Raw genomic sequence first — 15453 nt, 5'->3', positions numbered from 1 at the left:
ATTTGTTTACATGAATTGATTTATGTGCACGTGTATGTGTGTGTATTGGGTGCATGATTAAAACTAACAATAAGTGGTGTACGAGTGAGTGTTAGGTCCGTGTTACAATCACAATTACAGCGAAAATAGTCACATAGCAACGATTATGTAGATGAAATTTCAATGTATAATATAAAAAGTCTTTTATTAACATTTTAAAAACTATTAAATAGCCAAAGCTAAAATTTTACGCTTTCGGTTCATTCTTTATTACCCTCCTAAAATTTCGCGCCGTTTGGCTACTACTACTGCTTTTTTGAAGTATAATCCAATAAATGCCCATACGTTCCACTATTAAATTTTAAATATTTTCTCACACTTTTGTTCTACATTTTTCATTACATTTTTGAGTTTTTCAACAGTTATATTTGAACAGTTTCTTTTAATTCGTTCTTTTCTGTCATATATTGAAATAAAAGGTTGTAAATATACTCTGCTTTAATTGTATGCATATTAATTAATTGTATACAATTTGAAATATTACACGAAATATTGATATTTTAGACCGAATACTTCAAAATTTTCTCATTCAATATGGCACGAGAAATCAATACGTGTAACAAAATCGTAGGTGTTTCATTTCAAAAACAAGTGTAATTGTACTTTGCAACAATACTGATGCACTACTGAAAAATCGCACACGATGATAAATTTTGTTAAACAATGCAAAATTTTCCTGTACAATTATTTCCTATCTTCAACAAAAACAAAGTTGTGTCCTGCTCAATTACTAGATACTATTATTATCGTTGTGGATATTGTTGTTAACGACATCGAAATAATATAAAATAATAATATTAATATTACGCAAAGCACAGAGTAGCCATCATCGTAATTTTTCATAAAAGAACTGCGATCTTCAAATTAATGTCGCTTATACAACCCATGTATCATCGGTTAATATTTGCCACGACGATATTCGTGCTCGTACATTTCCGAATGATCACATATCACGGTGAAAAATGAACCGCAGTCGATCATACGCTACATTTAACTCGGCCCAATAAGCATTACAATGCACGTCAATGTTTTATTAATTGCTGCTGAGCTAAAGTGCAATGGCTGGTTAGCCGTTATGTCATAAATATGGAAAATGATCCACGCTTCGTATTTACCGAAATAACTGGATTCTATTTACTTTACGAAACGCTGACATTTAGCATTTGCTGCTTTCATAGATATAGTGCAATGAGAGAAAATACAATGAAATAAATACACGAAGCCATATGTGTCACGTCCTTTAACGATGAAGTATGATTGCCTTAATGGCACTGATTTTACGGTTTCAAGTTTGCTTACTATACGTTCTTCTTTAATTAATCGCACTAATTAACAGATATTTAATTAACCCTAATTATTTTTGAACTAAATAATAATAAAGAAAGAAACAATAAATAGTTGGTAATTATTATTGTAGTTCTATAAGGAAAATGTACTTTTAAAATGGAGAAATACTTTTCTTTGAATGATAAGTTATTCGGTAATATAATACTTTAGTTCATAAACTTTAAGGAACTATATAAATTTTTATATCTGATTTCGCTTATTTTTGTATGCTTTCTAATAGTTCCTTTCATTCTTATTCTAACCTATTCCATGATAACATGGTAGTAGAACTTATATATAATTATATAAGTATGTAGTTTTACATACATAATATAAACACATTACACAACAATGTTATACAACGGCCAATCACATAAAAAAAATGTACAACTAATGCAATTTTCGAAAAAACATCGCAATTATAAAAGCCATTGTTGTTTTATATAATCGATTATTTTATTTCTACAGCAATGAGAACTGCTTTAACTAGAATGATCACCCATAAATCGTATTTAATTTCTAAAATGTCTACAAATCTGGAATTTTAAGATGTATTTACAAAACTGTTATAATTTAAAATATCTTAATAAATTGAAATACATGGAAATTAAATAATTTAAAAATATAAGAAAAGATAATTATTAAGCAAAGTTCAAAGTATCTGGAAATTACAAACGTAACAATTTTCAGAATATATTAGACACTTATAGTTATACGTAGAAATTTTGTATATATTTTCTTTTAATTAACATTATTACGTTGATTTGTTCTTCTCATTTACAAGTGCTAACATTAATATTGAATTTCTTTGATTTTGTAGTCCAGTGTATTTCTCGAAATATAAATAAATTCTTTTTAAAATATCGAAAAATAATTTTACAGCAATGAAAAGAATAAAAAAAAAATAACACAGAACAAAACCTAAGTAGAAAGTATCAAAAATCTAAAAGTACTTCATTAACTCAATAATCAGTGAGTGATATTACGGAATTTATATGCAATGTTTGTAAATTTTAGAAAAACTATATTGCTCCGTGAAATGCTTCTTATTTTTCTATACTTAACATTTTTCTTATTTTATTTGTGTTGATTTTTCAAATGTTTTTTGCATATATGTTTTCTATCTTAAAGGGTTATGTCAAAGCGACGAGCTAAAAAATAAAGTAGTTTTTGGAAATTCTTTTCGAGGACAAATATATAACTTTATTAAATATTTATCCACTACCTGGTGCATACATTAAACCACAAATCTACTAAATTTGATTAAAAAATTGTTATTTATGTAAAAGTTACAGCCAATCATGTGAATGACTAAACTTTTACATAAATCAAAATTTTGTAATAAAAATAATGGATTTGAATTTTAATGCACGTTGGTGTAAATTATAGATAAACATTTAACAAAATTATATATATCCACCTTCGATATATATTTCCAAAATTACCTCATTTCTCAGCCCGATGCGTAACCCCTTTATTAGAAAGTAGTTACGAGTGGAACGGAAATGAAATCAGTGAAAGCTTAACGGATGCAAAAACATCTTTCACCCATCAGGCACTAACAATCATGGTTGGGACTAAAATGTTGTGGTTGTGTATATAATATGTTCGTGGTATTTGCAAGGCTAATTACGTTCATGATAATTATGGTCAGAGTCAATGAAATTTATGAACGGTGATGAAATTGCATAAATTACTGAATTGCAATGAATTACGAATGAATTTTATTATTTTTATTTTTTAATTATTTTCACCAATTTTATGAAATTAGATGGGGTGTTGACAAGAATTTTTGAACTTTGAAAGTGAACATTCGTGGTAACATTGAAATACAGCTATTGTTGTTTCGACGCTCATTTTGTAAATTATAAGTAATGTAAAATAGGTATTTAAATTGGTGTAAAAATGCTAAATTATCAAGATACTTAACAAACTTAGTATTTTAATGATTGTGTATATTGTTGAATACATGTATGAATTTATTCTATTTTTAGTCATTCTTAAATATTTTGCAAAACGTTGTAAAAATGCTTTTACAGTAATACTTTTAAAAATAACGAATTTAAAAAAGAAAGTTATGAAGTTACAATCGAAAAACAAAATATTGTTATTTTAACACATGCTTACACTTTCAAAACTATGGTATTAAAAGTATCTCGCTCATTATGTGCTAAACATCATATTTTTAATACTTTCAGACTAAAGTTGTAGGCTGTCTGGAAAATACACAAAAATAAATAATCTAAGATATATAAAGGAAAAATAAAATTGTTCCTATAGTTTATAATAGTAATAAGAGTGATAAGAAACACAACTGATCTTATTTTCAATAAGATTTAATTTAATCAGAATTTCTATAATCTCAGATTCTGAAGATATTAAAGATATTGAAAGTGAACAATTCGAAGCACACTAACTATTGGAACACTTTGTAAATTGAATATCGCTGAATATTGAACCCAGAACGAAAATGATGATTTTGATGACGAAAATAACAGTGAATGAAATATTCCAGGAAATACATGGAATACTGATCAGCTTTATCAAACGTTCCATGTAACTGGACAGTTCTCAAACCAAGGGGAAAATTATTCGATGCAGTGAAATTACACGATATCGCAATGTGCGTAATATTCGAATATTATTTCCCGGATTATTATAACAATCGTTCGAAAAGTTTAAATGCATCGGCGTAGCCTTGCAATATCAAAGTCTCGAGTTTACAACGGGAAACCTATATAGATTATCGAGTTAAATTCAATGAAAGTCCAGAATAATCAACGTGAAATCTACAATTAAAATGACTTCTGTGCATTTCATTGGATAATACATTGCTTACATAATTTATCCATTTTTTCCGAGTTTTTAATATTGAACGATAGATTTCTCTGAAAATTGGAATAATACATATTCCGCTATGACTGTGTCATAGTGAATCACGAAGTTTAATTAAATTATATTTCTCTTACGGTTCATAGCAAAAGAAAGAGATAGCTGAAGAAGTTTATTCTTAAATAATGCTCATCGTCTTATAACATGCAAAATGTAATTACATTGGTTTTTGTAAATACAATCCTATGTTTTCTTTTCAATAAATCAATCATCTATGTTTTCCTGCACGTCAAACATATAGGATAAATTATTCAAAAAATAAATACTTTATAAAGCAATTTAAACCTTTCAGTTACGCATATCGTTTATCCAAGAAGATTCTTAGGTGTTTTATCATCACCTGCTTATAAACACTTGTAGATCACTCATACAATCTACGTAATTGATGAATTTGAAATTTCTCTCAGTGTTTTACCAATTTTTTGAATTACAAGTATTGATTGTTTAACAAGATGATTAAACATTCCATTGTTATATATTTCTAAATACTTGAACATCGTGCTAATGTTCCAAACTACTTCATTTTGTTTTTCATTTACAATACTGTGTAAATTATCCATTTTTCGAATATATTCATATTCGAATATATTTCGAATATAAATCGTGCACAGAATAATCTAAAGATTTGATTTATTTAAATAAAACATGTAATTTTACTTTAAAAAACAGTGCAGTTATATTTACAGAAAAAAAGATATCATACAAAGTTAAACATTAAACAATGCAACTTTTTCTGTCACTTTCTTGTATTGTCAATCATAAAAGAGATCTAACTGATTATATTGTTTTACCTTGTATATCAGTAATTATAATTTGTGGCCAAATTAAACGTTACATAACAATAAAAATTACATTTCTTTCAAGATAGAAAATTAATACCCTAACTACAATTTTAGTCTATAATTTGTGCAATATTAATCCTTATGTTGGTAGTTTTTTTTTTTAAATTTGCGTTGCATAAAATATTTCTGATTTCAGAAAATTGTTATCATTGTTAAGCTTACATTTCTTAAAATTGTTTTGAACATATTAAAAATCGGTAAAAAAATATAACAGCTGTCTACTTGTTTAAATAAAACACAAATTTTTATTCAGGTTTGAGCTATATGAGAATATTTATGAATTCTAATCCTTCGGTAGCTCTTGTTTATCTGTGCACATTTCATCTTTTAGTTTATGTAAATTTTAGTTTATATACTAGATCGTTCAATAAGTTTTGTCGTTCGACAAACTATTATCGAACTTACTAACTATTAACTATTTCCTACCATGTACTTCTTTCTTTCATATAAAATTAATTTTTAAATTTATCCTTCTGGTTTGCAATGTAATTTATTTTTAAAAAATAATTTAAATACTGCGCTTTTTCTAAACAGGGTTTCATTTTTCTAACTATAGCAAAATGCTCCTTATTTAGTTATAAAAATAACGTTCCCGATTAACTTAGCATTTCTTCGTCTAACGAAATTTGATAATTCAAAGTTCAAAGCAATGTACGAGTATATCCTTTCCGATACAAGAATTAACTATTCTACGGTCATGGTGAATTTTCGCGTTTCAATTCGAGTATAATTTCGTTGCGTGGTTGACTTTTTAACCATTATCTTTTTTTCTATTTTTCGTTATACTGCTTGATCAAGAATGGTATATGCGGGTGTACAATACTGCCGACGCACGTGACATCAATTTCACGTGATTTTGGTTCTTTTATTTGGTTTCTGCACACGGTATTTCACCGGTAGCGAAATAAAGAACGCTTTGTCGGGTTGGAAATCTATTAGACACTTATCGCTACCTATTTTGTTCGAAACCATAAAACGTGAATCGTTATATATTACTTCGTGCACGGTAACTTTCCCACGACTGTAATTTCCGTTCGGAGCTTGCAGGAAACAATAAATTTTAAAATCGACTGGCAAGTTAATATTCAGATTACTGCAATGTGAATTTGAAAAATGATTAAATACAAGACGATCCAGTGCATACAGAGATTGGGTAATAATTTAGAATCCAGAGAAAATTTACGTTTGAAAAATGAACTTCTCAAATATTAATTTGTTTCGTACTTATGAACGAAAGTAAAAATATTTTTCCGACACACGTCGACGAATCGTTCTGAACGAAGTATAGAGCATTTGAGGATTAAAGAAAACGGTGGCTTCTTTCTTTGCATTTTAAATAACAATTTTCTCAACATCAAAAGTAGATATATTTTGTATCGGGATTCTTTCAAGTAGTAATGCAATTTTAAATAGAAACATTAAAATCATAAAATCACAAAATTATAATTTTCAATTTTATATTGTAAACAGACGAAATTACTAAGAACTAAGTAATTTATGGTTTATTCTTGGATGAAATTAATTAACCTTTGCCAATCTTCCCTATTCATTCAGCTACACTGTCTTTTCTCGATTTGTACGATACGTGAAACAACAATTTACGTTATTATAAAATATGAAAGTATGTGGTTTGAATAAATAATTAAATAAATAACATATATTATGTTATTTGGCAATTATGACATTGATAAATCAGAATACTGCGATTTTAATTTCGGGATTCTCTCGTTGGTATGACAAAACACGAACCGATTGATGTATCGTATACTTTAATTAATTTAAATTGTTTCAAGAATGCAATGAATTTACTTCTGTTTATTCCACGCATACAGTATACTTTAATCAAATGTAAATGGATTGCAATAATGTCTCGACCGGGTCAATATTCAAAATGACCTATGGAAAGTAACCATAGCAATGCTCTGTGAAGACAATCAACCACTTCGTCATATTGCCATAGAAATACTTACAACACGGAAACCCAATTTCACACATATACAAATGACTGTGGTGTACTCTCAGAGTAAGGAAACCTATTAGTAAATGCTGTGTAGTGTAGTCTCAGGTGCACCAATTTCTGCACGGTACTATCAACTCTCTGTTACACTAAATTCTAAAGCATACTAAGACTTCAGAAGCACAGCCGGGTAATAAACAATTAGGAGAGATAAGGAAACGTAACTGAAACTACCTAACAACTTATACGATACAACGAACTATGCAGTTCACCGAGACGCAAATTGATTAACTTTCCTGACGCAATTTAAGCGTAAATTGAACATTTGTCTTAAATCAGTTTCTATACATCCTGAAGCTATTAGTGGAATAAAATACTTGCCATCCATGTACACACAAGGAAATAGTGTCATTTTCCCGAGTATCTCCCAAAAGTTATTACTTATTAGAAAACAAAATTGTTTTAACGAGTAAAATTAAACTACTGATATTTTGCATAGAGGGTTCATAAAATTACACGACAAGAGGAAGAGAGAACGATATTCATTTTTCTGTGTGTTAATGCAGTTGAAAGAAACAAAAGGGTGACATGTACTTTTAATGTACAAAAGTAAAATTTTGTTCGTTTTAGCTAAAAAGCAGAAGTAATGAATGGATAGTATTGATAAATTAACAATTAACAAGTACCCGAAATTAAAAGATAGAAAAGATTAAAAAATGAAAAATAAATATTTATTGTTACTAACGTAGATGATAATGCATGTAATTTCTACCTTGTTGTATCATTACCAGCGTATTTTGAAGTGTAAAATTAAATAGAATAAAATATTTGTATGTGTTTGGTGAAATTGTACATAGAAATGATAAATAACACAAACTTGAAGGAAAAACAGAAACAATTTATGTAAATACTCGTAACACCCTTCGAAACCTACATGAGTCATTAAAATGATTATAAAATGTTACATTTTTTTCCATATTAATTAATTCTGATATCGCGTGTATGGCAATCTACGCGAATAAAGCAAATCTTTTCGTGACTTTTTTTAAATCGTGGACTTGGATATTCTGTATAAATTAACACGACATTGCTGTAAGCTTTCATTGAGTTTAACCTATGTTCCCGTTAAATTAATCTCGTGCAAAATTAATTAGTCGCTGCTTTGATAAATTAATACGCGACGCACTGTAAAACCGTGCACGGTGTTTCTACGCCGCGCTCATCACGTCAAATTATACACAGTTTACGAGCTACAAAACGCAGAGATGCATCCTTCATTCATTGGCTCGACCTGTCTGAAGGCATACCTTACAAGCTAATTAGACGTAGTGCTATTCAACTAGTGGAAAGATAAATTAATGTCTTAAACCGAGGTCCCGTTCTCCCTCCTACTCTTCATCGCTTTTATATATTATCACACAAGGTGTCGGTTATGTGACAATAACCCGAGGCATTTTATTAGAAACATTATTATCATCTTCCTTCAACCTTTCTCAACGAGACGTCCATTTAAAAAGAGTCTTTTCATCTTTTTTTTTCATCTTCATGAAAATCCAAAAACAAAAAAAATAAATGAATAAAACTTGCAGACTGCGGGCTACAAAGTGAAATTCGAGCTCCGCGAGACTTCTATGTTAAAATTTAATTCTTGTTTAACATATTGACCACATGTGTTTTTACTTACTTCATTTTTATCGTGAAAAACTACTTATCAAAATCAATTACAAAATAATAATCTTATTTTGATCATGAATATCGGTAAATAGTTCGCGATATGGTTTCTTCTTTTTTGGTAGGAGAAGCAATTCAGTCTCATATGTAAAACTTTATTTCTTCAATCTAATATTGATTCATTCAACGTGTCGATTCACCATTTATCAAACATTAAATGTATTTACATTACTTTAATAGATGAAGTTCCATTTATGACCTCGTATGTATTTTATACGCGTTTTCTTCAACTCTTCTTTTCGTAAAGAAGTACACACAGGCCTGATTAATTTTGATTAACTTTCGAAACTAAATTTGTGCAAGCAAAATATTGTAGGGAGAAAGAAAGATTAGTTTTGAAAGGAATTTTGGGTCGTATAGAGTCAGATGTTTCAGTCAGTTTTCCTAAAGCCTGCGACTGGAATAAAAATTACTGGATAGATTCCTCATTTTTCATACTTATGATACTAGATTCTTCTTAAGCTGAGATTGGTCTTTCTTTCGCCGTGAAACAGCTCATATTTTTAGAATGTAACTTACGCGAAGTGCCAAGGAACGAATTTAACGCGCAAGTCGAGGACTTACCATATTATATTACTTTATCATCAATATTATATTACTGCTAGAGTTTTCGCGCGAAGTTCCATTTCTTTTTCAAATCGTCGAATTTTAACATTCGACACTTGCTGTGTATTAAAAAGCAATACTCAATTTTGTTTTTGAACTGGACGCTTTTTACAAAATGGCACAGCAATTATTTGTAATTTGCGTTTTAAAGTAATAAATTGCGATTTAAAAAATTTCACGAGCACTTTTGATGCATACGCAGATTTATATGCATTTATGTGTTTTTATAACACTGGACCAGTATTTTCCAAAGTAGGGATTACGAAAGAAAATTTCTGATGCTGAAAAATTTGCGTAAATTAAACATATTGTTTCATTAATACATCGAGCATTTGAATGTAACGTCTGTAAGAGTATATTTTTTTTTGTATCAGCTTAAATAAACCACTTATCTCATTTCTAAGTTTTAATTAAAGATAATATGCAAATATATCATCTGCGTCTTCGAAATTGTTTATCTTGTATCGCATCATTCGCAATATATATGATACAACGAATATTATTTATTTATTAGTGCAATAGTTTCGCGAGCATATTTAACGAATAAACTATTAAATCGATAAAAATAACTTAATTTTGAATCGATTGAAATAACCATAAGAAAAATTTATTATATATAAATCCCGAGCCCAGAAATTTGTTTCCTTTAGATAGGAAATTCAGGCAATTACTGCAGTAAACAATTAGCACATCTAAGCAGTAGTTAAGAAATAGTGAACATTTCTATCGTTATTTATATGATACCGCGTCATTTAGAAGCCCTAACCGGTTAGAATTTTAATTTAAAAGTGTTATTGTTTCCTTGGATTGAAGTTTACTTAATGGAATTTTTAAGTGTTTAGACTTTCGTCAATATTATTTACAAAGTTCTGACTTTCACAATATCTTGTTACTTTATATTCACTATTTTCATTTAATTTACCATATTGAAATTTAGTTTAATCCATTGAATTGAAATTCTATCTATACTGATTAGCAAGAAAACTTTTTTTTAGTTTTAACTGCAAATAATAAGTATGGTAAATGTTTCTCCAGTGGCTACATTTTAAAGTTCATTGGATTTCTAGGTAACATTACTCAGATCTGGTTGGCATACTTTATAAGGAATAATGTAGAGTTATACATGTGCAGTTAAATGACGTAGCAAGAATGGAAACGATTAACGTCATTCATAACTTATTGTTAGTAACATAGAGGTCAATGTGTTAAACATGTTTTCCAATATCGTGCCATTATAAAAAAATGTATATTTTATAGACAAAAATTCCAAAAATAAAATAACATATTTCATTGTTAACCGATGCATCATTTCAGTTTTACATAGTCAACGTAATTTATGTTTATATAAAATATGTCTCTGTAAAAGCTTTGTATGTAATCGTGTGGGGAGTGTAGTAAGTTGTATATTAATTGACGAAGAATTAAAAAAATAAAATAAAAAACACAATACTTCGTCCCCAGTTGGCAGAAAATTCTTGAGAATTACACTGCTGTTTGTAAAGTTATTACGAATTATTTGCCGTAAACAAAATTATGTTCCTTGAATTAAAATATTAACGAATTGCATAAAGGTTATGAATTATTTACAGTTGGTAATGGGTTCGAGTCGTAAATAAATTAAGAAAACAGATATCAAACGAAACAATATTAAAATATTTATTACACAAGAGAAAAACAGATTTCTTCTTTTACAAAGTTTTACGTTATTCTTTCAATAACATCCGTAGTATTCCAATACTACCAGATATAGTTTATAAGTTTCTAATAATACGTTTATAAAAAGTTTTATAAAATAGATTTTAATATCGAAGAATTATTGTAAATATTGGACAGCATCATTTGCTGTCAATGATTCTTTGCAAAGAAACGGATGTTATTTGAAAGAATAACGTAAAACTTTGCGAAAGAAGAAATCTGTTTTTCTCTTATGTAATAAATATTTTAATATTGTTTCGTTTGATATCTGTTTTTTTAATTTATTTATGACTGAATTCGTAATAACTTTACAAACAGCAGCGTAATTCTCAACAATTTTATGCCAACTGGGGACTATGTTTACGAAGTAAAAACGAAATTAAGAACATAGTTAAAGAATGATCAAATTTATCAGAAATCCGAACTCTGTGTACTATAGGAATTAAATTGAAGGTTGAACATGTATGTAAAATAAATTTTCAGTAACAGTCTGGCTGTCAAACCGACAGCACGTATTTGATAATAGCGAGTGCCTATACGAGTGTTCATCGTAATGAAAGTGTACACCGTGACAATGGTGGTATCACCACCACAACCACTACTCGCACACGTATCAGTCTTCATCGACTCGTATATAATATGTATAGATATACCATAGACGCGACAAACGAATCTACACACTCGTGACAAAATTGTTTCCTTTTATCTACTCTAAAAATCACCGGTTTGCAAACCCACTACCTCGCTACGTCGACGAAAAGGAAAACCAGAAGATAAAGGAAATATTCAAAACTCGACCAATTACGTTTTGCATTCGTCTCGAGCGCCGACGAAAAAATTGTCCGCAAATCGGAACGTTTCGAGTTCGCGGGGTCTTGCAATCGAAGAACACTCCCTGTGCAACTCGGAAAGATACGAAATCTCGTTTGTGGCGGTTGAAAAAGCCGGAGGGGGAACGGGCGGCTGACTGCCTGATGGTCGAACGAATAAACACCGACTAACGACTAATCAACAACAAAACAAGGTGGATGAATCGTTTCGTGGTAGACGAATGTGGTTTTTTTCGACTCACATGGGAAGCTGACCGGAGGATGAGCCTGGGCGTTGTGCGCGTTATGGGGGTGTCTCGGGGTGGAGGCGCGTTGCCTGCAGAAGCACAAAACTGCCGCCGTGACCAGGCCCGCTATACTCAGTATCAGAAAAACGAGGGCGACCGCGAACCAGGTCGTCTGCATGCCCAGGATCGTCGACACCTCGGAGTCTGGAACAGAGAAGCAAAACGTGGCAGGGAAAAACATTGTTAACTGCGAGATCTTTTGGCTGCTTGTCAGCGCCGCGAGTTTTTCGGCGATCTCGTGCATTAAGTTCAGCGCTGCGCGTACAGCACCGTGCAGAATTGAAAAATTAACGACCGGCTGAAAAACGACGCGCTTTTTTTCGCTCCGTTGCTGGAACAATGCAAACACTCTGCAATGTTTTTTCCCCCCCCCCATTATAGTTTGCGCAAATGCGTTGGTGTATTTTTGTTTCTTGTTCATTTTTCGCGCCATAAAGATGGAAAGTATCGCGAACGAGACAAATTTTAAGAAAACACGTTTCAAATCCCCGAATCGTGTTTCGAATATTAAACAAATATTATACTTCTCGTTCGAGCGTATGCACGCGTGTATACGTTTGTTAACACGATTGCGTATAAATGACCGAGTGGATTTTAACGAAATTTTAAATTTAAGTTTCATAGTTTCAGTTCAAAACAGGATTCGATTTTTAGCAAAATCGAGCCACGTTTACAGTTAGTAAACAAACGAGTAAAACGTTAATACCCAGTATGTTGTACATTAAATATTTATATATTAATAATGTATTGATATTGATATTAATAATGATTTTAAGTAACAAACCGATTTATGTTTACATTGGTTAAGTAGATAAGCATAACGATGGTTAAATTCTTTAAAATGGCATTATTTCTATTATTGATACAAACGACTTTCAAAAGTATTATGCTCTTAACAATGCTGTACGATGTAGCTCTGTCTAACTATTTACTTATAATATTCAAACTCGTATAAGTATTGGAAATTATTTACGCTTTGTTCAAAAGAATTCACTTAATTTGCGATCATGTTTAACCGTAGACGTTAATTGGTACGCTCTTCAGAATTGAGGAATTTGATTTTATTATCGCTGATTCTGCTAAAATCATTAGTAAAGTAGTAGAAATAGATAAATTGTAATCAATGTCGATAAATATTCGTAGACAAACACGTGAAACAATGATATCGTTTGTCAAATCGCCGAATAGAAACGTGTTACGTAGCTATCGTCACGCGAGCAGAAAAACGCGAATATCGCTTAAATATATTACAAGAGTTGGTGAAGCGCTGTGACACATATTTGCAAGTTAAAATGTTATTTCGCACGAGGGATAACCTTACTGCAACAGCGTTTTGCTTGGAATGCTCCAGGTTTTGCATATTAATAGCATTTCTTAGATTCATTTACTTCCGGGCAGCGTGTTGAAATAGATATTTCAATTTCACATCCCAGAGATTGAAATTCGACTTGCATGTTATATACACAGTGTACCATCAACATTGAAGTTTTACACGAAATTGCTGACTAACAGTACGAAAAATAATAACCCAAACAATTAATTCTTACACGTTATCAGAATAAAGGTACAAGAAAATTAATTAATCTATTTTTATCGAATAGGTTTCGACTGTTTCTACTTATCAAGCAAATATATAATTTCCTGAATGTATTGTATAACTGACTATTATTTATATACGGATCGTCATTCAAATTTTCTAATATTCCATTATTTGTACCGAAAAGCCGCATATCGTTTCACGATTGTTCAAAATTGTTCAAAAATACCCGTTCGAATATAAAATAATTATTTGCTACATTTATTACACAAGATGTCCCAGGAAAAAGTCGAATAACTTTCTTAGTGCACTTGGCAAGTCATTCTGAATAAAAAAAATTCATATACTCGTACACTATGGGTTCTAGTCTATTCGTTTTTTTTTTATTTATTTCATAAATAAGTTTCTACGTGTACATAATTGGAGTAGAGTAACAGTTTTTTACTTTCAATGTATTTCTTATTTTGTTTTACTCGTACAGGCTGAACGAGGTGTTCAAAACGATGACCTTCTCGTGTAAACATAAATCTATTGATGTTTTAACAACCGTTATCACTCCATTCTAGTAATTTCATTTTCTATGCTGTCACTTGCAATTTTCCACAATACTCGAATAAAATAAACAACGATTATTTCGAAAACGAATGAACAAACAAGACCCGTAGTACGTAAATAGGTTCAGAATGATTTACCAAACATAACTAGTAAAGTTATTCGGTTTCTTTGTGGAATATCTTGTATTTTCGTAAAGGAAATAATGCGATAACTATTTTTTTTGTTTTAATCAATCAAAATATACAATGTGCGACAGCGATATAATTCATAAAAATGGAAGGTAAATAATTGACAAAATATGCGAAAAGACCACTTGTTCCCTATCCTTGATTCAACATCGTAACCCTAAAATGCACTTCCAAGCCCATAGATTCGGTTGAAATAATAAGTATTATCTATCAAAACCAGTTTCGACTCGAATGCGTATACATATATGCTCTTCGTTGTTTAAAATGGCATTCATTAAATATTTATCGATAACGAACGAGCAGTGTTTCAGTTCGGACATGTTTGCTGTGTCGATCGCGCCTGTAATGGATCGAGTGGAAGAACACACAGAGTGCGTTAAATTTAGCGTTAAAAATGACAAAATCGGTGCAAAAATTGTACAGACTTTGATAACTAATTTCGATGATAATCGAGCGACCTGAACTGTTTTACCAGTGAGCTAAAAGAATTAAAGGATGCTGAGAATCCTTCTGAGACAACGACGACCACATCCAGGACTTTCTATGGATCATAACGAAGGACAAAATATTTAAACTATACGACGGTTCGTACCAACCAATTTTAACCAAAGATTTTGGCACGACGTCCATTCGAATCAAGAATTTCTTACCGAGAACAGATTTCTATGCTATTCCATCTTCGTTATTCTTCGAACATTGCCTCCTCTGACTTCTTCCTATTTCCCGGAATTAAAATGAAGCTGAAGGGAGAAGATACGATCACGTTGACACAATTAAAACGAACGTGACGGAGAAGCTTGACGGATCACCCTGCTAATGGATTTTCGGTGATGTTTCCAAAAGCAAGAGAAATATTGTGGCAAGTGTACATTATCGTTAACGGTCTACAAGAAAGGAGACTATCGGAGTTTAGCTTATACTCGTGTACCAAGAGTTCTAGTCTAGATATCGATTACCTCTATCTATCG

At 30.7% G+C, this 15453-nt stretch overlaps 1 protein-coding gene across 2 annotated transcripts in view; it reads right to left on the bottom strand.

Moving 5' to 3' along the window:
• Nucleotides 1–15453, bottom strand: part of LOC143152172 (uncharacterized) — a 450848-nt gene that overhangs the window by 32355 nt on the left and 403040 nt on the right. For both annotated transcript variants that reach the window (XM_076322000.1, XM_076322001.1), the window contains exon 5: nucleotides 12161–12349. In XM_076322000.1, the coding sequence (XP_076178115.1) occupies nucleotides 12161–12349 (189 nt within the window). The remainder of the gene's footprint in view (nucleotides 1–12160; nucleotides 12350–15453) is intronic.

This window comes from Ptiloglossa arizonensis, chromosome 10 (assembly GCF_051014685.1).
Source record: "Ptiloglossa arizonensis isolate GNS036 chromosome 10, iyPtiAriz1_principal, whole genome shotgun sequence".
Taxonomy (NCBI): Eukaryota; Metazoa; Arthropoda; class Insecta; order Hymenoptera; family Colletidae; genus Ptiloglossa; species Ptiloglossa arizonensis.
The sequence above is the reverse complement of the archived record's forward strand: the minus strand, read 5'-3'. Positions and strand labels throughout refer to the sequence as shown.